This window comes from Pleurodeles waltl, chromosome 7 (assembly GCF_031143425.1).
Source record: "Pleurodeles waltl isolate 20211129_DDA chromosome 7, aPleWal1.hap1.20221129, whole genome shotgun sequence".
Taxonomy (NCBI): domain Eukaryota; kingdom Metazoa; phylum Chordata; class Amphibia; order Caudata; family Salamandridae; genus Pleurodeles; species Pleurodeles waltl.
In genome coordinates this window covers 53,799,643-53,821,762 of record NC_090446.1, presented here as the reverse complement: position 1 = coordinate 53,821,762, position 22,120 = coordinate 53,799,643, and the positions used below count along the sequence as shown (strand labels likewise).

Genomic DNA, 22,120 nt, shown 5'->3' with positions numbered 1-22,120 from the left:
ACCCCCTAAGTCTTGTGCCACCTCTGTGCACGGGGTGCCACTTTGGTAACGGTTTAGTGCCACTGTTGGAGTTCACACTTGTTATGGTGAGAGTTTTAATCTTCAGTGGACTACTGTGGCTGCCAGGGATGCTGGACAGGGGTTCTGTGTTGATGAGATCATGTGGTTATATGATTGTTTGAACTGAGACTGTAATGGTGTCTGGCATTTCAGGCACAGGATGTCCTCCTGCCAATAATTCACAGTATGAAGATCTTTAGTGTTGTGTCCAGCTTACAACAACACTTCTAGGCACTTCTCAGAAAGATTGTTTTTAGATGAAGAATTGTAGTAGCAGTCTAAATACAACCTAGAAGTATTGGCGCTCTCCATTTGTGACATGTCCATTTTTCCTTGCCTTGGCAGGATTTTGTAATGCGTTACAAAGGTTTAGATGATCACTGGATTGGTCTGTCACGAGAACCAAAGGGGGAATGGAAATGGCCCAATGGAACTCCATTCAACAACTGGTGAGTTCTTCTTCCTTTTTTAAAATAGGTGTTGTATTGTGTTAGCAATATCCACTTAGCTTTTAGTAATATAGCGCAAACCATTTCAGATTGGAGTTGAACGTGAAGGTCCAGCATATGCAGCCTTGGGATTGCTACTAGGCTTTAAATACAGGTAGCGTGGATTCATACACATTCCGCCGTTCTGGAGTCCTGAGGTGGAGTTTCTTCTTGGGCAGGTTCGCTGTCCACAGGAGTTCTTGGTCCTCTGTGATGCAGGCAGTCTTCTGGAGTCTTTTCAGAGGTCGCTGGACCTGCAGGATGCGCCACTTTCTTTTGCAGGGCTTTTTGAAGCTGGAGACAAGTAAATTTTTGGTCTTCTCTGCAGTGGTTTCAGCTTAGCAGTCCTTCTTCTTTCTTCTTGTGAAGTCGCCAGGAATCTGATGAACTGGGTCCAGGGGGGCCCTTAACTCTTGGATTTAGGAGTGTTACAGGGGTCAGTGGCCCATGGCTACTGTCCCTGAGGGTGGCTACACCCTTCCTGTGTCCACTCCTTTTGGGAGGGGGATACAAACCTAACCCTATTGGTCCCTGCCTTCCAATCTGAGATGGTGGGTTTTGCAAGGAGGGGGTCACCTCAGCTCTGGACACCTCAGGGATGGTCCGAGCTGAGGTGGTCACTCCATCCTGCTTTCCCTAATTTTCCCACCAGACTTGCAGCCAAAAGTGGGGCTTTGTCCAGAGGGCGGGTGCCTTTGAGGCTCACCGCCAGGTGTTACAGTTCCTGCAGGGGGGAGGTGTGAAGCACCTCCACACAGTGTAGTCTTTGTTTCTGGGTGTTGCGAGCACAAAGGCTGTCATCCCATGTGGTCAGAAACGCGTCTCTTAGTTGCAGGCTGGCACAGACCAGTCAGTCCTGCACTAAAGGATTGGGTAAAATACAGGGGGCATCTCTAAGATGCCCTCTGGGTGCATTGTTCAATAAATCCAACACTGGCATCAGTTTGGGTTTATTGTGCTAAGAAGTTTGATACCAAACTTCCCAGTATTCAGTGAAGCCATTATGGAGCTGTGGAGTTCGTAATGACAAACTCCCAGTCCATGTACTCAATACGGCCACACTGCACTTACAATGTCTAAGAATAGACTTAGACACTGTGGGGGCATATTGCGCATGCAGCTATGCCTCACCTGTGGTATAGTGCACCCAGCCTTAGGGCTGTATGGCCTGCTGGAGGGGTGACTTACCTATGCCACAGGCAGTGGTTTCTGGGCATGGCGCCCTGAGAGGGGTGCCATGTCGACTTTGTCTTTTTCTCCCCGCCAGCACACACCAGCTGCAATGACAGTGTGCATGTGCTTAGTGAGGGGTCCCCAGGGTAGCATAATACATGCTGCAGCCTTTGAAGATCTTCCTTGGCCACGGGCCGTTGGTACCATGGGTACCTTTCACAAGGGACTTAACTATGTGCCAGGGTGGGTCAATTGTGGAAACAATGGTACAGGTTTTGGGAAAGAACACGTGCTGGGGCCTAATTAACAGGATCCCAGCACACTCTCAGTAAAAGTTGGCATCAATATCAGGCAGAACATGGGGGGGGGGGGTAACCATTACAACAAAGACACTTTCCTACATACTGCTGTTTTGTAATTATATCAGTTAACGATCAAGGTGGCTGATTGGCAAATATCAACATTTTTGATGTGATTTAAAAAGCACCTGGCATTTGTCAAAGCCAACAATGCCAGACCATGTACAGTACTAGAACTAATGACTGTACCATTGCTGTATAAAAATAGTCACTTCACTGTACCGAATGATGGTAGGTTACTTTATGTACATGCCAACATTAAAATGCAATACATTCCGTAACAATTTAAAAATCAAACAGTCTAAATCCATCTAAGTCTAGCTTGGATTGCACACATCGCTCTCTAGAAAGGGTTTGTCATGAAACAGCCTAGAATAGTACATGAGAGTGGTCACATTTCAGTAGATGTATTCATTCAACAGTCATTCGTCAGGAATAATACACTGACATAAATACCCGAAAATGGGGGCTAAAATTCAGATATTAAACATGATTGAATGAATTAGTTGTGAATTAGTTATGGCTTTTTTTAGCATATCTCAACAAAGCCATTTTTTGCTGTTTATGCGCTAGATTATTTTTTCTTCAGAAACAAGCATGGGTGCACAGGGCAGGCTTGTCCAGGATTATAAGTGCCCATTTAGGCAATTATTTTTTTTAAAAAATGTTTGTACATTTTTCTCTTCTTTGCTGTGAAGATGTTTTTTGTTTTTGTACACCTAGTTTCTTGTTATTGTTCTATGTCTTTTTAAAAAAAATACAAAACACAAAAAATACAGTTATACTAAATGTTACTTGAAAAAACTCTTTTCAGACTCTCCCTATGCTTTCATTATGTATGCTGTTTGTACTATGTACCCCTTTTTTCCTTCCTTTCTCACAAGACAGTTGCAAGAACCATGATGCTACCATACATAGCATGGATGATTGTTGCAAGCCTCTTGCAAGAGTTAGACACACAGTCGTCCGCATCCACTGCAAGGGGACAGTGTTTGTGTTTGCGAACATCTCGCAAGACTGTACTTCAATAATCCAGTTTGCATTTTCACTGAACATATCCTGTTGTATTAGGTATAATTGATATGCTCCAGATCTTTGCTAACCCTCCACGTTATTTTCCTATGATCCTGCAAGACTCTCACGAGATTGTAAAACTAATTTAGAGGAACATTTTACATTTTCCTTTATTATAAAATATATCCCTTATAATCCTCACTACTAGACTATGTGGAGAAACTGGCCTCTCCAGTGAGACCTTGCATGAAGATACCTAGTTTATAGTGTAGGTTGCAAAGATACACTCATTCTCCAGTCACACTTTCCCCAGGCTCAGTAGTATACATAGTAGAGTGGGGATGGTACTCACCTCACATCAAAGACCTCCCTGTTCCATAATAAGTATACAAAAAGTCTAGCCTTCCCACTGACTTCTCTCCACAGGGCAATATATTCATTAGTATGTGGGAATGGATCTCCCTGTCCACTTAAATCTCTCTCCAGCCTAACATATATACAGTAGTATGTAGAGAAGCTTTGTCTCTGCACTAACAGCTATCTCAACAATATATTGGATATACAGTAGGGTGTAGTAAGCTAGTGGCATCTGTCCTCAGACCTCTCTTTAGAACAACTGTGATATATAGTGCTATCTGGGAAGAAAGTCATCTCCCTGCTAGCACATCTTACCATGGTAAGAGGTGTCTCTAGTAGGGTTTGGGAGAAATTTCTTTCTTTACTCATACTTCTTCTCATGGTGACAGATATGCATAGTAGGTTGTGGGGAGGAACCGCCCTGTTTCCTGAGACAAGTCTCTCGCTTGGTAACTGTGTAGTATGGTGTTTAGAGACACTGGGCTCTCTCCTGTAATGTGTCCCTTGGAAAATGATTGTGCATATTAGTGTGTGTGAAAAGTAATTTACCTTTGTGGTCAAACCTCTCCCCATTATTAAACAAGTACAAGTAAAGTATACAGTTGAAATTACCTTTATGTTCATGAGTATATCTTGCATAACAACTATAGACACTATGATATTAAAACGCACTACACTCTCAGCTGACACATCTCCCCAGAGTAACATGTGAAAAATACCACGTAGGTAGAAACTGCTGTCTCTGCTCATACCATGATAATGAATGTCATTAGTTGAGTGTAGAATGGTGTATCCTCTCTGTTGACAACTGTGTCTTGCACAACTGTGCACATTTGAATGTAAGAGCCCACCCACTTCTCTGTCAGACATCTCCTTATGGGGAGAGGCATGTGTAGTACGGTGTACACAAAGACATAGCTCTGCACTGAAACTTCTCTCCAGAGTGACAAGCAGTATAGTATATATAAAAAGAACTGCCCTTTCCAGCAGCAGACAGCAGTGCATAGTATACTATGAGAATGCATTCACCTCTGTACCAAAACACGGCTATGTAGCTGAATCTTTATTCAACAGAAGGATAAGTACTAATCTCAAGTACCTTAAACATACATATACATGCAGGGTTACAGTTCTTGATGAATGTACTGCCACTTTAAGTCAACATTAGAAGATTGTATTCATTTTAAAAGTTATTAAGGAAAGAAATCAGTAGTAACTTCAAGCATGTTATTAAAAAAAAAGCAATTTAACGACATACCAAACAATAACAACATTAATAAACTACAAAAATAAAAGTAAAAACAATCAAATTTGCAAATTATTATTTATCTTTGCTGATTTGTAAAAAGAGTTGAGCAAGGGCAGCCAGAACCACCAATACAGCATGAGAACAACTGGGATGGGGTAACATTGCAGCCTGATAACTCGTCGGGGCATCTTCATCTTTTCAACCTGGTGACACTGTGCATCCCCAGGTACTTGATGATCAAGGAGATAACAACCCTCCTTAGATTAATAAAAACACATTTTTTGCTGCTTGAGTAAGCAAACCAATTTGAAATCCAAAACAAGTAGAGTAGAGCTACAGAGAACAAGCTTCTCCAAGGGTACAGTTGTCGATGTAGTTAGTAAAAACAACACCAGTTGTGCAATTACATTTTTCTGACTTTCCACACAGTTACTGATCCATCTTTCTTCCAATGTAAACACATTTTGTTTCCTCCTCCATATATTGTGTGACATGGTACTTCTGTTTTTAAGAGCTCCTGTCTTGCATTTTCTCCCTAAAAAATAAACAAAATAGTCACAAAGTACAAAGTTACATACTAATCAGTAATTGATAACAATGATAATCACTACATTCTCTGAAGCTACCTACATATATTTATATGCACTGCACCACTAACTCTATGATCCTTTCGGTTAAAAAAATCCCACAGCCTCAAACTCTGTATTTTTAATCCACAATAAATTCATAACATGCCTTCAAACATGATTCCATAAAAATATGTAAAGTAATACATTCCACTTTACACAACCTTCCTAACAGTGAGCACAGTGTTTTCCTCAAGAAATGGCACTATCTCCACTGAAAAACCTTGTGGAGGTACAATATGTGAACAGTAAGGTTCATAGAAACCCTAGGCCCTGCATTAACAGTTTGCAAATACTTCATTTTATAATTTCAGAAACACCGCCTCGTTTTGTTTACAATTACATACATTTAAAACATTTCATTATTAACACATCCAGTACTTTGTGATGTCTCTCCACATTCTGAAGTCTACCTCTTAAAAGTTATATTAATAAACATGCACCTCTGCAAACAGATTTTCACTCACTAAAGATTGTATAGAAAACAATTACTGACACTTCTCAACAAAGTTCATTAAGTGTATTTCTAATTACCTGAATTTAGATTAGTTTCTTATATACAGCTGAAGACAATGTTCAACAAATTTCATAAAGTATATCTCTAATTAACTGACCATAGAGTAGTTTCTTAGATACATCTGATAACACTTTTCCATAAAGCTCATAAAGTATATTTCTAATTACCTGAACTTAGAGCAGTTTTGTTATATACAGCTGAAGACACCAGGCTACAATCTCGCTAGACTCTTGCTGGATTGTGAACAGCTTGTGGCATGTTTTTTCCTTTTGACTCCCACAAGACGTTTGCAAGATGGAACAAACTTCATAAAAAAATAACCATCTACTCATCACAGTACTTATCTCTTGCACAATTTCTCTCAAAAACAATGACCAAAATATGCATTCCTCCTAATGGTGCCTATTCAGAACTCATTACCCCTTTTCACTATTCACGATCATGCAAAAGTCACTCTAGATCATAACAATTAGTTTAAAACAATATACATTTATTTTTATCACAAAAGTTGCCCCTTAGACACCTCCCCTCTAAATCTAGGGAGACAGCATGCCTTTCTGCTGTCCCCTTATATAATGTTTTCACTTCCACATCACCTCCCATTTCTCACAGTAAACAGTAATATTGGCCATTTCAACAGCCGCCAGCCAAAGAGGGAACTTGCTCTCGAGAGATTCGTGAGAGCCTCTCACTCACACAAGAGTTTAGAGGTTCACAGAAAAAAATGGTCCTCTTGACCAATCACAGAGCTCCATTTTTAATTTTACACTCACGGGACACCCACGTGCCTCTTGCCAACCCTTGGGCCCAGATTTACTCGAAAGTGGTGCATCAGCTGTGTTTTGCCAATTTACTTTCGACCCCCCTACCGGCATCTAACAACACCATGGTTGCGCCATATTTACAGTATGGTGCACCATGGCGCACGTTAGGACAATAGCGTCAAAATTTATGATGCTATTGTGGAAATGTGAAGGATTAGTGCCATAATTTGGGGCTCTAATCCTGCAAAGTAAAGGAAGACCCTTTTAATGTAATGGGCATATAATTTTAATACCTGCAGGGCTTTGTGCAGGCATTAAAAATGGTGCTAAAAGTGGCGCAGTAAAATTTTGTAGATTTTACTGTGCCATTTTTACGGGCCTCCCTGTGCCGGAACGCCCCCTTTGCATACATTATGGCTGGCGCAAGCATAATGTGGTGCAAGGGGGTGCAAAGTGGTGCAATGCAAGCATTGCACCACTTTGTTAATATGGCGAAGGAGAATGGCCTCCTTAACGCCACATTAGTGTAAAAAAATTATGCAACTGTGGCGCTCAGAGGTGCGAGGGCCTTGTGAATCAGGCCCTTAATTTCTCAAAAACTACTGAATGGATTTGCTTCAAATCACATAAAGCACAATCTGACCGAGATCTATCTTCCTGCCAAATTTGGTGTGTTTCTGTTCAGCGGTTTAGTCTGTAGCCTTGCCTAAAGAAGTCTCTGGAAAATGCATGGAGATTTTGGAGCTCATTTAAATTTTTGTAAAGTCTGCCGAAGTCGCGGGCGCCAAAAGACTGCCAGTGCTGGCGGTCCGAAGACTGCCAAAATACGATGACGTGGCAATTTCTGCCCGATTTTGGGCAGAAATCCTACACTGTCTGCCTCGCCGACGTCATAATAAAGGTGTTTTCCACCGCCGGCACCATCTCACTAACAGGACACTGCCCGCTGCATTACGATCCGTAATATTGCGCAGCGGTTTCCTGCATGGCCATGCAGTGCTGGCAGTGGAATGCGCCGGGACCCATCCCCTCCTGGATGACTACCTTGCCGAAGCAGATAAGTTGATTGTTCGAAAGGGGTGAATGTGTGTGGCGTCTGTGTGTGTGTGTGTGTGTATGGATGTGGGGGAGGGGAAGGGGTGTCTGTGTGTGCGTTTGTGAGTGCGTGCATTCCGAGGAGGGGAGGGAGTGTTGTGTGTCTGAGTGTGTGTATGTTTGTGTGAATGCAGAGGGGGGGTGTCAGTTTGAGTGCGTGCATGCAAGTGTATGTGTCAGTTTGAGTGTGTGCATGCTAGTGTATGTGTCTGAGTGCATGTGTGTGCGTGAAGGGGTGTTTGTGTGCGTGTGTGTAAGTGAATGGGTGTGTTCGTGTGTGCGAGTGAATGGGTGTATCTGAGTGCGTGTTTGGGTGCGTATGTGTGAGCGTGTATGTTAGCGAATGCGTGGCTGAGTGAGGGTGTGTGTATGTTGGTGTGTGGTCATGTGCGGATGTGTTTGCCTGCAACATGGAGATTCCTTTCGCCAGGTACATGACCGCCAGTATTTTCATGGCAGTGCGCCCACCACGAAAATGCTGGCGGTCGGCCGAGTTGTAATACCGATGGTGGTATGAAGGCTACCGCCGGGCCGGAGGTGTTCGCCTCCGGCCCGGCGGTCTGACCGCCCTGGCGGTATGGGTGGCATTTCGGCAATTTGGCTTCCAAGGACTGCCAGAATCAAAATGAGGGCCTTTATGTTTTGGGAGCACCTTTTTTGTTCCCAGCCAATGCTTGACAGATCACCCAGAAGCTTTCCAGGATGGAGCTGAGGTTGATGAACTTTTTTTTGGACAGTATTATGAATATTTGTCAAACAAGGCCAAAGTTATTAGCAAACCAAAAAATATCTGTCAAGGAAAAGCAAACGTAACTAAAATTACCTAGTGGCCTCCACCACTAGGTAATATTTGAATATACACACAGACACCCCCAACACACACACACGTTTCATACACAGCGGAGGCCCAAAAAAGGGGCGAATATGTGACAATTCCCATTTTAAATCTAATTAGATTCTATGTTCTCTGTGACAAAAAAAAACACTGAATGGAATTTCTCCAAACTCTGTATGAAGGTAGTACTTAAGAAAGTGTTCTTCGCTTGGTATGGTGTAATCTGTTCAGTAGTTTTTGAGACATTAACATTTAAAACATTTTTTAAGTTGGGCATGAAAGGGTCAAATTATAGCGATATCTAAATCACTAATCCACTGAGGTTTGTAAACCCAATTTCGCAGACCTCTGTGTCCCAAAATTTAAAAAACTACTAAGATCTGATTGGATGAGGGAACTTTTTCTTCTGTTGTCCATTTCGGGTCAGTGAACCAAACGTTGGGTTCACGGACTTGAAGCTCACTTATTGGCTTGCCACAATGCCATGACAAAAGATTGCAGTCACATTTACAGGATGTCGGGGCTCATTTCCCTCGACTTTGAAAAAATTCAAAAGATCCGTAAGTGGTTAAGAGGACCATCCATTGAGCCCCTGCTTATGTTGGAGGGGCCACAAAGCAACCCCCTGCCTATGAAAATACAAACCCAAATAAAATATTCCTTTTGCCTAAGGCTCACAAATACCATAGGTTAGGTGTGCAGGTTATAGCAAGTAAGGTCCCCTTGGTCAATGAACAATGGTCTATGACCATAGAACCCCAGCAAGCTTCATGTCCAAGGGCTGCAAACCCATTTCAAGCTTCATGGGTTTGTGCTGGCCCTTTTGTGAGGATTGTTCATGTGTGCAAATATGCATACACTTATGCCAGAATGTTTGTTCACTATGCACAAATCGCTTTTTTCAAGTTTGAGTTTTTAATTTCTTTTTTCTATTTCTGTATGTCATAGATCCCATTAATAAAAACAACATAAATTATGGGGGCTCATGGGATAAGGATGAGACCCCCAAAGTGATTTTCATAAGATAAGGTATATTACGGTGGTACATTGGAGTATACAGTACATCTTTTTTACTTCTACTGGTGCTGGTCTAACCAATGGATATTTGAGTAAACTACTTGGAAACTGTGTGGGGTGGCAGGAAAATGGTCTCAATTGAGAATATTACACAGGATATTTTCAGATAGCAAATGTTATATTGTAATGCATGCTGGAAATCTGTACGTATTTAAAGAAACTTTTACTATTCATGAATGTTGAAAAAATTTATAGGAAGTGTTTTTTTAAAGTAAATTAGTAAAGCAACATTGGAGAAATGGGCAAGTATTTCATTATATCCACACAGTTGGGGAGGGTTTTCCCTGAAGGAGTTTCTGGCATTCTGAGTGGCAATGGTGTTTGTCCCGCCCCGCGCCGCCTCCACTTTGCCGGTTGCATCTTTTTTCCTTTCCAAATCCCCTGCCGCTGCGTCCCCGCAGCCCCTCCCCCTCCTCCTCTCCGTTCAGTTTTCCCGCCGCTGCTAATCCCTGCGGCTCCACCCCCCAGCCTTCCCATTCGCCCAACCCTCCCTCCTCCCAGCTGCCACTCCCTCCCTCCTCCCCATTTATGGCAGCCGCGGCAACAGGAGCAACCCTTGACCCTACCTTCAGCAGGCAGGTCGCTCCTCGTGCCGCCGCCCCGCGCGCCTCCACTTTGCCAGTTGCATCTTTTCTTTTTTCTTTTTCTAAATCCCCTGCCGCTGCGTCCCTGCGGCCCCTCCCTCCTCCTCCCCTTCGTCCGTTTTTTCCTTTCCAAATCCCCTGCTGCTGCATCCCTGCAGCCCCTCCCCCCACCTCCTCTCCGTTTGGTTTTCCCACCGCTGCTAATCCATGCTGCTCCACCCTCCCAGCCTTCCCATTCGCCCAACCCTCCCTCCTCCCAGCTGCCACTCCCTCCCTCCTCCCCATTTATGGCAGCCGCGGCGCGGTAACCGGAGCAACAGTTGACCCTGCTTCCAGCAGGCAGGTCGCTCCTCGCGCCGCCGCCCCACGCTGCCTCCACTTTGCCGGTTGCATCTTTTCTTTTTTCTTTTTCTAAATCCCCTGCCGCTGTATCCCCATGGCCCCTCCCCCCACCTCCTCTCCGTCTGGTTTTTCCTTTCCAAATCCCCTGCCGCTGCGTCCCCGCGGCCCCTCCCCCACCTCCTCTCCGTTAGTTTTTTCCTTTCCAAATCCCCTGTCGCTGCGTCCCCGTGGACCCTCCCCCTGCCCACCTCCTCTCCTTTCGATTTTCCCACCGCTGCTAATCCCTGCAACCCCACCCCCTCAGCCTTCCCATTCGCCCAAACCTCCCTCCTCCCAGCTGCCACTCCCTCCCTCCTCCCCATTTATGGCAGCCGCGCCGCGGTAACAGGAGCAACCCTTGACCCTGCTTCCAGCAGGCAGGTTGCGCCGCCGCCCCACGCCGCCTCCACTTTGCCAGTTGCATCTTTTCTTTTTTCTTTTTCTAAATCCCCTGCCGCTGCGTCCTCTCCCCCCTACCCCCATCTCCTATCCATCCGGTTTTTCCTTTCCCAATCCCCTGCCGCTGTGTCCCCGTGGACCCTCCCCCCACCTCCTCTTCGTCTGGTTTTTCCTATCCAAATCCCCTGCCGCTGCGTCCCCACGGCCACTCCTCCCACCTCCTCTCTGTTTGGTTTTCCCGCCGCTGCTAATCCCTGCGGCCCCACCCCCCCAGCCTTCCCATTTGTGCAACCCTCCCTCCTCCCAGCTGCCACTCCCTCCCTCCTCCCCATTTATGGCAGCCGCGGTGCGGACGCACAGCGGGCACCGAAGGCGCGCCAAAGGCAAGCCCGTCTGTGCCGGTCCACGCCAAGACCGCACCCAGCGCCAGTCCCCCGGACCCCTCAGACAAATCTACTCACCCTCTACTAACTCAACCCAGGCCCTCGCCCCACCTGCACCCTTTCCAGCCCTGCACACACTCAGGGCCCCTTCACCTGCTACACCTGTCATTTCTCCTGCTCCTCATCCCCCACACCACACACCAACCATAGCGACCCCCCACCAACAAACACAACACCCCCAACGCAATACTCACCTGCTCTGCCCCCACCCCCACCAACCAGCCCCGCCGCACACCACCCCACAACCAGAACACACCCCGCAACAACACCCTCATGCCCCACACCAACACCACCCACCACAACCACCTCAATTGCCTGCTCCTCAACACCCGCTCCCTTCACAAACGGAAACCTGGACCAACCCCTCCTCGGAACCCGACATAGCCATCGCCACCCCCAAGGGATAGAAACTCTAACGCAAAGACCGCCTCAACAGGCCAGGTGGTGGCATCGCCATCCTACACAGGGACACCATCAAAGTCACCACCAGCTCCCAAGACACTATCGACAACACAGACCACATGCACTTCCTAATCCACATTAACAACAACTCCACCCCCAGAGGTACACTAATCTACAGACCACCAGGACCACACCCCACCTTCTGCGACACCATCGCCGACACCATCAGCTTGCACGCCCTCACCTCCACAGACTACATCCTACTCGGTGATTTCAACTTTCACTTTGGAGAACTTTCAAGAGCACAAGTCAACCTCCCTCATAGACAACCTCACCAACCTCGGACTCAAACAACTGGTCACCGCACCCACCCACTCAGCAGGACACACCCTCAATGCAATTTTCACCTCAAGCCAACACATAGCCTACACCCACACCACCAAACTCCACTGGACTGACCACCACTGCGTCCACTTCACCAAACCCCCCACACACCACCATCAACACACCACACCCTACCGCATGTGGGACAAGATCCCCACAGAACGCCTGAACTCCCAACTGGCTCACAACCTCCCCCCCCACACCAACAACCCCAACGCAGGAGCACACAACATCTCTAAATAGATCACTACCTGTGCAGACACACTAACCCCACTCAGAAAACACATCGCCACCCGCAACATCAAGAATGCCCCATGGTTCACCCCCGAACTCCAAGACTCCAAGCGCAAATGCCACCAAGCAGAGAAAATATGGCAACAAGCACCCTCTACAAACAACTTCTCCACCCTCAAAACTACCATTGGCACCCATCACCAACTCATACGCACCATCAAAAGAGAGCACTACAAGACATGCCTTGACAACAACTCCCAAAACAGCAAAGAACTCTTCACCATCATTAAAGAGCTAGCCAAACCCAAAGCCAGCAACATAGACCCCACACACACACAGCCCCTATGTGACGCCCTCTCCAACCACTTCCAACACAAAATCCTGGACATCCACAACAGCTTCATACCACACACACCCCTCACTCACCCAACTCAACCCCCACTCATGTCCCCGCCACCACACTCACCACCTGGGCCCCACCACACACGAAGAAACCGAAAAAACCATGAACTCCATCCACTCCGGATCCCCCTCCGACCCCTGTCCTCATCACATCTACAACAAAGCCAGCCTGACGATCGCCCCCATACTCCATGACAAATGAACTCCTCTTTCGACTCCGCCACCTACCCAGACCCCAGGAAGCATGCAGAAATCAGCGCTCTCCTGAAAAAAAGCAAAGCCGACCCAGAGGTCCTCTCCAACTATCGCCCCATCTAACTCTTCCCTTTCCCCGCCAAGGTTGCAGAGAAACTAGTCAACACCCGCCTATCCCACTTTCTCGAAGAAAACAACACTCTTGACCCCTCACAATCCGGGTTCCGCAAGAACCACAGCACGGAAACCGCCCTCATCGCATGCACTGAAGACATCAAGACCAAAGTCAACAAAGGCGAGACAATCGCACTCATCCTCCTAGACCTCTCCACAGCCTTTGACACTGTCTGCCACCACACACTCCGCACACGCCTCCACAACACAGGAATTTGCCACAAAACCTTAGACTGGCTCACCTCCTTCCTCACCAACCGGACCCAAAGAGTCCGTCTTGCACCTTTCCACTTCACCGCTACCAAGATCACATGCAGAGTCCCCCAAGGGTCCTCCCTCAGCCCCACACTCTTCAACATATACATGATCCCCCTAGCCAACATCCTTCAACCACACGGAATCACTATCCTCTCCTACGCAGATGGCACCCAACTCATTCTCCCTCACCCGCAACCCCACCACCGCCAAAACCAACCTACACGCTGCTCTCCTCGAAACCGCCAACTGGATGACAACTAACCACCTCATGCTTAACTCCAACAAAACCGAGATCATCTTCTTCGGCCCCAACAAAACCATATGGGACGACTCCTGGTGGCCCACCGCTCTAGGCCCCGCACCCACCCCCGCAAACCATGCATGTAACCTCGGATTCATCCAGGACCCCTCCCCCTCCATGACAGAGCAAATCAATGCATTAGCCTCCTCCTGCTTCCACACACTCCGCACTCTAAAAAAATCCATCAAATGGATTCCCCCAGAGACCAGGAAGACAGTCACCCATGCACTCATCAGCAGTAGACTAGACTACCGTAACGCCCTCTACGCCGGCACCACAATCAAACTCAAACACAAACTCCAGAGAATCCAGAACACAGCTGCACGCCTCGTCCTGGGCCTCCCCCACCACGAACGAACCTCACCACACCTCAAATCCCTTCACTGGCTCCCCATAGACAAGAGAATCACTTTCAAGATCCTCATCCATGCACACAAATCCCTCCACAACACCGGCCCGACCTACCTCAATGAAAGAGTGAACTTCCACACTCCCACCTGCAACCTCTGATCAGCCAACCTCACACTAACTACAGTCCCCCGCATCCAACGAACCACAACAGGAGGCAGGGCCTTCTCTTACCGCACCCCCACAACCTGGAACTCCCTCCCCACCAACCTCCGCAAAACCAAAGACCTCCGACTCTTCAGAAAAAACCTTCAGTGGCAGCATCAGTGGTGACAGGAGCAACGTTTACCATAACACAAGTTCCTCTTTTCTGTCCCTACTGGGGGCTATAGCCACCGAAGGCCACCATTAGCAGACAGCATTTGTTGTATTTCCTGCATATTGCCTAGATTCTTATTTCCTTCACATTTTCATTACAACTGTGGTACTTCCCGTCACTTCCTTGCACCCCTACGGTCCACTCCCATGGTTCGATCCATAGAGTGTTCCCAGCTGGTGAGTTGACCAATTGGCAGTTGCTGTTGACAGGTGCCGAAGTGAGTATCACACCCAAAAACTATGGACAATAATGATTTTAAAACTGCACGTGTCTTTGTATTTGAAGGGTGCATGGGTGTAATATGTGGGAGTGAATCCCATCCCCCCAAGAATTATAACCCATTGCCCTTCACCACTTACCTCAACAGGTTTAACATCACAGGAGACTCCAACTGCGCCTACCTGAATCACGAGGGAGCTAAGAACGCCAGATGCTACGCGGAAAGGAAGTGGATCTGCACCATTGGTAATGTCTTGGGGCAACGCAAGACATCTCTCGGTCCTGGGGTCGCCAACCTTGACACAAGAAAGGACAAATGACAAATGCTGTTACCCTATATCTGTAGTTGCCCAGCTCACTTACATGCCGCTCAACTAGAATGTGTTTCCATGCCATCTTCAGTCACCTGCTTTCTTGCCGGTCAATCTCTTAAATTTCATGTCCTGCCTTTCTTCCGGTTCTGGGCTACACTGCACTGATGAAGGTCAAGGAACCGGAAATGTAGGGATTCAAATGTAAGTCTTCAGAGGCAAGGTAGATATGAGTGTACATCAATGCCCCAATGTTGAAGCAGGGATATGATGGTGGTGGTGGAAGGGGCGGTTGGAGGGGAGGGGGGCAGATCGAGAGGGAGAGATCCTGCAACTTTTAGGAGCAAGCACTGCCAACATCTGCAAGAGATTCTACATTCTAAAAATCTACTGAAGTTATGCTAATGGAATCATCCCTCTTTCTGCAAAACCGAATTGATTTTTCATAAACACCTGCAAATGGTGGTGCCACAGAACCCTACAATACTCATATTTGAAACTTTAGCACTCATTACTCATTAGGTCCAGTATTTCCCGATTTTTCAGAGCAGAAATAGCGCATTCTGTCAATGCTGATAATGTGGGATGAAATAACTTCCCTATTACAGTATGACTCCCTATTGCACAGTTTTCTGTCTGGTGGATAATGTACTAATCGATTTGCTCAGACACAGAATTTGCATTTTCTATCCCAAATCATTTTCTTATATTTTATCTGTGCAAGTTGTGGTCATTTCAACAACATTCAGAATCCAAATTCAGCACCACTCTCAAATGTATGCCTTAATCAGGATTTGTGGGACACTGGTAATGAGAAGCTTTATAGAGAAGGCGAATTAACATATTGTGAGCATTGGCTATCAAGGACAGATAGTTTCACTCGCCAACTGCAGTCTGAAACCGAATTAATTAATGGAGTGAACAATATTTTGTAATGGTTTGCATGATTGCTGTCCCTACTATTCGCACTTCTTTCCTGCACTGACACAACAAAGCACAAGTGTGCACATTTTCTAGTATGTTTGCACAGTCTCAAGTGGATGCCAGTTATTGACTAACCCTTGTTTCTAGCCTTTCCTGCATTTCCTGAGACAATACCTGCTGTGCTTTCCTTATACACTGGAATATTCCTCGTGAGGGCTTGTTGCTGGTGAACATGTGTGCACTGTTTTCTTGCAAGTCAACTTTAATGCTACTTTTCTTGTGATTTGGAACATGATTAGATGGTGGCGAACTTTTTTTCTCAAAACAACTTAATAGGGGTTTGGAGATCCAAGTTAGAAAGCAAAAACCCTCATGCAGGAAACGATGTGAACTACAGGCAGTAATCACCTCTACAACTAACACTGTGTTAATGGAACCTGTGTACTGCTATCAGCACTTTCTATTGCGGAAAGTGTTCCGTTCTTACAGTACCATCTGCGTCCTATCTCTTCACTTATTGTGGCCATCAGGTCCATATTTGTGATCCCATGTGCTGCCGTTACATCACTTCTTGTGACGCAATAGCGGTGCAAACCTCCAAATCATGGTAATATTTATGAGCCCCCTGCACTGCCTTTCCATCACTTTTTGTGACGCAGCAGAGTTGCAAACCTCCAAATCATATCTACAAAGCTACTCAAAAACCACTTGGCTTGGCCTCATAGATGTGGAGTAAGGCAAGGTAGTGCAAACCGCTGGATGGCCTTACTCTGCATGAGGGAGGCGTTCCATGGGCATTGCAATGGGTTTTCCTAAGCAACACCCATGGATTATGACACATCCCCAGATTTGCAAGACTTTGTAAACCTGGGGATGTGCCAAAACCTTGCACCTCCCCAGAGGAAATATATCTTTATTTGCACCTCAGGGCATATTTATGAGGCCCTTGCACCACCGTGGCATCACTTTTTGTGACTGTCCTGTGGCTCTCGGAGGCACCTCAGCACGGTGCTTCTCTTTATCCATATTATTCATCCTTCTTTCCTGAAATCCCTTAGCACCAAACTAAGGGATTGGTCACACCTTATGTCCTGCTGTTATATAGTGCACTGGCTACAATGTCACAGTGCACTCATCTGGGGTCAACATAGATTAAATGGGCCTGACTGATATCTTGGCGAATGAGTTACTCCGTCACTATGGTGATGGATATTCCATCCGCTGAAATATAAATCCCAATATATCCTATTGGATTTGTACTTTGATGGATGGGATATCCATCACCATTGTGACGGAGTAACTCATCCACCAATATCTCTATCAGACCTAAATGTCTCCCTGAAAGCAAAGCTGCTTTGTAAACCTGGGAGAGTCTGGTTCTCAAAAATCTAGATCACAGGAGGTGGTCCTGAAGTTTTCATCTGGACTCATGTTACCAACGGGCTCAGAACAAGAGGTCAAAACCAGGTTATGAGTAGGGAACCAACATTTCATTGCATGTATGCCGTATCCTCTGAAGCACAAAAACATTGTGAGGACTTCTCACATCAGAAAAAATCATAAGCCTCTACCTCTTTTGGCAGTAAAATCAGTCAAACTTAACTGGTGGAAAGACACCTTTAGATTCAATAGACATTTTCAACTTCAGGAGACCTAGAGGTATCCAGAGGGATACTATAAGTTGGGTTTGAGCGCTTAGGCATTAGTTAGATGCTGTTCAAGTCATGACTGTAACAGTAGAAGATTCACTTTAGTTTTGACACTCAAATAGAGTTGCTGGCATCACTCCGTCTCTAGGATCCACGATCAGCATTACCTGAGTCTTATGGTGACTGAGTCCAGCTGATCAGGGATAACTTCGATTCTGGATACACCCAAAATCTAATGCAGATGAAAGTGTATCAAAGCTGATCTCGGTCTGGACAGCCATGCCACATGGAAACCTCTTTCCTTTCAAGAAGATAGAGCTATGGCTGACCTCACTATCCGTGTAACACCCAGATCTGAATTCCAGAAGGGCTGAATTGGCATTTCATCTATTAGTGGTAAATGAAATGAGTACCAGTAACGTAACACTTATCATGTAAATGGCAGCAGGCAATGAGGTGGGTGGCATCAGACATTTATATGCTTTTTTTATGAATTGAAAGCATAACTACAACTTCCAAGGAAAGTCTAAAACATTGAAACATGTAGAAACACCCTCGCCCAGTCTCCGAGGACATCTCGGTTTCAAAAGAAGGCACCAAATTGCTAAAAAAAATCTGAACATTTACAAAAAAAAACCTAAACTAAATTGTCACTGAAGGACTGACACGTCAATGGAAAATGTGTTAGTAAACAAAATCAACTAATATTTATTTCTCAGTGTTTGCACAGGTAGACCGTGATGTGCCTAGTTCTCCTTGTTAAGTTGGCCAATTTATGATATACAAATCCCCAAATTCTGGTCCCGTTTACAGTATAGAAGCCTTCTCCATCACCCATAAATGATTCAGCAACCACCCCACTCACTTGAGCTTGCATTACTGTATGAATGGGCAATGTACTAGTGGTCACATCCGGGGTTGTCATGCAGCTCAGATAATTGGTTCCATTTCCAGATGTCATGGGCTCGAGCAGCATGGTAATGCAAAGCAGAGTAAAGTGATGCTGCTTTGGTGCCATAATTCTGCTCGTTCTCATGATGCTCTGGGGGCACCACAGGACTGGAATTAATGTGTACCTGCCATCGCTCAAAGCTTGGAAAGATTTATCTGGAGAGAAAATGCATGTCTTCCTCCAAGCAGAGAGCCTGGGGGCCAGCCCTTTCTCTTCTTGGTCTGGCCTTGGACTTTACTCTGCAGTCTTCGGTGCATCCCTTAATCCCCCTTTAACCCAGTACCGAGCGCTTAGAAACTGTAACAGGCTGCTATACATGCTTTCTTTATTTTTGGGGGGGAAACCATGTGTGTTCTACCGGCTCATAATGAAACGTATGAACTCAAACAACATGCGGTCACATTGGACATTTATCAATTTGTATGCATGTGGTCACCAACAGGATGAAGACCCCTTCATTGGCACTGTCATGTTCGATTTGTGATCTCACAGACCGTCCTTGTGGGTTCATGACCTGTTCTGACTCATAATGTGGAGGTGATGTTTACCTGTCACTGTGCGGAACATGGCAGGTATGTTCAACACCCTTGTGTCACCTCTAAATGCGAGTTCTATTGTAGTTTAAGAAAGAAAAGAAGCAAACGTGTTGACGCTCATGGTTCTGCCATCACTTAATGACTTCACATACATTATTAGTACTTGTCATTGTGCCATCAGATGCCATCTTTGTACATCACTAATATCCACTGGGAACACACAATGATGGCATGAAGTGTGCAGCGGTGTAAATTGCTCCCAGTATGGCTCTGCCCTGATAGACCTTCTTGGATGCACACTGCACTGCAAAGAACATCCCACCCACATCTGAAGGTTTGCTCACCCACCGCTGAAGGCACAGTTCCGGAGACATATTACTAATATTGGAGCTATTGTCTCAAACAGTGACATAAGTAGGGTTTATGTTTGTACCCTCACACAAAAGAGCAAACAATTTGGGTGTCACCAGAAGCCCTTATAGAAAAACCTTCACCTTTTCAAACTGACCTATTTAACTGCACCGCACTGGTCTTAGGTGAGATTTTGAATTATATCCCTTGCACATGGGCACCCCAGGTAACTGGTTGCCTGGCTGGGCCATCATGAAGCAGTGACTCATGAAACCGAAGGACTTGGAGTGTGGACCACACTCACTGACAGGTGTCCATGCCATTTAGATATTCAGGAGTGGTCTGATTTTAGCCCCGCGGCTCAGGGGTTAGCATGACCAAGTATCATCAGTGTTCCCAGTGGAACATGGGAACTCAATTCCAAGTCAATAGGGCACTGCTCAGATGGTGGAGATCAGAGGAGAGCTGTCGGACCAGAGAAGAGTCATGTTATTTTGACCCTGGTGCTGGGCGTGGAGAGTCTTCCCTACCGAGAGGGGAAATAATCGCAAGTGTTCGGAGATCAGACTAGTCTGTGCGGCCTGTCGAGGCGGTACCTGCAGCCGTTCTTGTTACATTAGAGGCTTGGCTCTACTTTTACATAGCATGACCTGTCCTCCCTGCTGGAGACACTTTATACTGTCTTGGCTGACATGGAATTTGTGTAGATTTAGTTGGGTGATTTTGAAAGTGAAAAGTCAATGGTACCAGGATAGACTGACTTTGGTTGTTAAAGTTATGCAGATATATAAATTCTAAAATAGGTAAAGCTTCAAGTTGCCACCCAACCTCTCTGTTGCTGTAGGGGCCAAGTGTTGTGTGCTAAATACGCGAAATAGTACAAATAATGTTTGACAATAGTAATACTATATAGTATAGGAATGAGGTAAAATATGTTTCTATAATCAAGGCATTGACATTTTGGAGCTGTAGGGTGCACAGACCTCAAGAATACCAAGCTCCCTAACATCAGAATTTACCTGAAACTATAAAATGGCTTGTCACCTGTAACTTGGAAGAGAACCCACTAAGCAAGTGAAGTGAAAGTGTCAATTGTGTGGACCGGGTGAGGATAAAAAGGTGAGTTGGCCCCGCCAGGATTTGTACTTGTGACCTACATGTTCAGTAAGACCTTTTGCTGCCAGCACATTATCCAACTTAACTATCTCACCAGCCTTTATGTAGATATGTAATAACGTAAAAGAGTAGCAGTGCCCAGATAGATTGAGCTATGTGTTCATAGGGGACAGGCATGTAAATTATACAATATTCACCCTGGGAATAGCTCCAAGCCGCTTTGCTGCTTCTTTGAGCTGGGTCATCGCTATATTAAATACCAATAAATCAAGTAGTGCATATTTTAGTACTATAGAGCAAATAACCCTTAGCATAGTGAATTCTGATTTGATTTTCCTGTTCATGGATTTTAGCACATAAGAAACAGTAAGGTACAAAAGAGACATAGAGATGGTAAGGAAAAACAAGAAACAAGCGTGGAAAAATATAAAAAGAAAACTCCAACAAACCAAAAATACAAGCATATTAAGATGTAATCATAGAAGAAAAAAACAATAAAAAATAAAAACAAAACAAATGGCAAATACCACGGGATTACATAAAGTGCGTAGGTTAGGATCATTTACAGCTAAGTCCCTGTCAGAACCACAGTAAATATGTAGACAAACTGCAAACACAGCACTAACCGCTACAAGAAGAAGTGGCGCTGAATTGCACCCACCAGTTATAAGATAGGTATTAGGCATCTTTGCGAAAATCTGCAGTTTATGTAATCGGGCTTTAAGGGTATGTGGAGAAAATGGGTGACAGCACCCAGATATTTAAATGCATATTACTAAATAAAAATGGGGGAGTCCTTGTGGAAATGTGCGTGCTCGCGATGTTTTGAGGTGCCTTGATGCAGGATTGATGAAGGGCTGCAGAGGACTTCGTAGTGAAAGGATTTTGATTACAAACACATATTTTGTACTGGAAATACTTTACAGATACCACGAAGGCAGGATAAGTTTGTCTCAAAAGCTTTGGTCTTGGGAGCAGTCACTGGACAGATGTGCACACTTGTGCTCTTCTGTACACACATCCTGCTTTGTGGTTTATTGCCCGACAAGAGAGCTAATGACAAACCTGTCCTCAGAGTGTTTGCAGCAGACAGTTGCATAAAAGCACTTATTACAATGTGATGATAATGTTCTACTCTTTGAAAAATGTCAAAGAAAGTTGTGTATGGCGTAGGTCTCGGTGGGCCAGATCCGTGCCAGGTACTCAAGATAACCACTAGCAAAGTAAATGGGTCAGTTTAATACCCAGCATATGGACGCATGTACATACATCAGATCTAAATGGGACCCATTACATAGTCACTGATGATCCTGAAAATCCATTATGGATCAGCCCCTCCCACACCTGCATTGGACCCTCCTGTAAGCTTTTAGCGACACTTCTTGGGATACTGGGTAATGCACAATCATTTATAGATGTATTGATTTTGACACAATCTCTAATTCTTAGGAATCTTTAAACTCTGATTTGCTTTAATCCACACCTGGTTTATCCTTTACTTTCTGGCCCTGGTGATATTAGGTTTGTAACAGGAACATATAACAGTTGTAAGGATTAAGATGCA

The 22,120-nt window shown here is 45.3% G+C and overlaps 1 protein-coding gene across 1 annotated transcript in view; it reads left to right on the top strand.

The window, feature by feature from the left end:
- Nucleotides 1-21,038, top strand: part of LOC138303611 (C-type lectin domain family 2 member B-like) — a 134,191-nt gene extending 113,153 nt beyond the window's left edge. The window contains exons 4-5 of the mRNA XM_069242902.1: nucleotides 406-509; nucleotides 14,866-21,038. Of these exons, the coding sequence (XP_069099003.1) occupies nucleotides 406-509; nucleotides 14,866-15,037 (276 nt within the window). The 3' untranslated portion in view covers nucleotides 15,038-21,038. The remainder of the gene's footprint in view (nucleotides 1-405; nucleotides 510-14,865) is intronic.
- The last annotated feature ends 1,082 nt before the right edge of the window (nucleotides 21,039-22,120 follow it).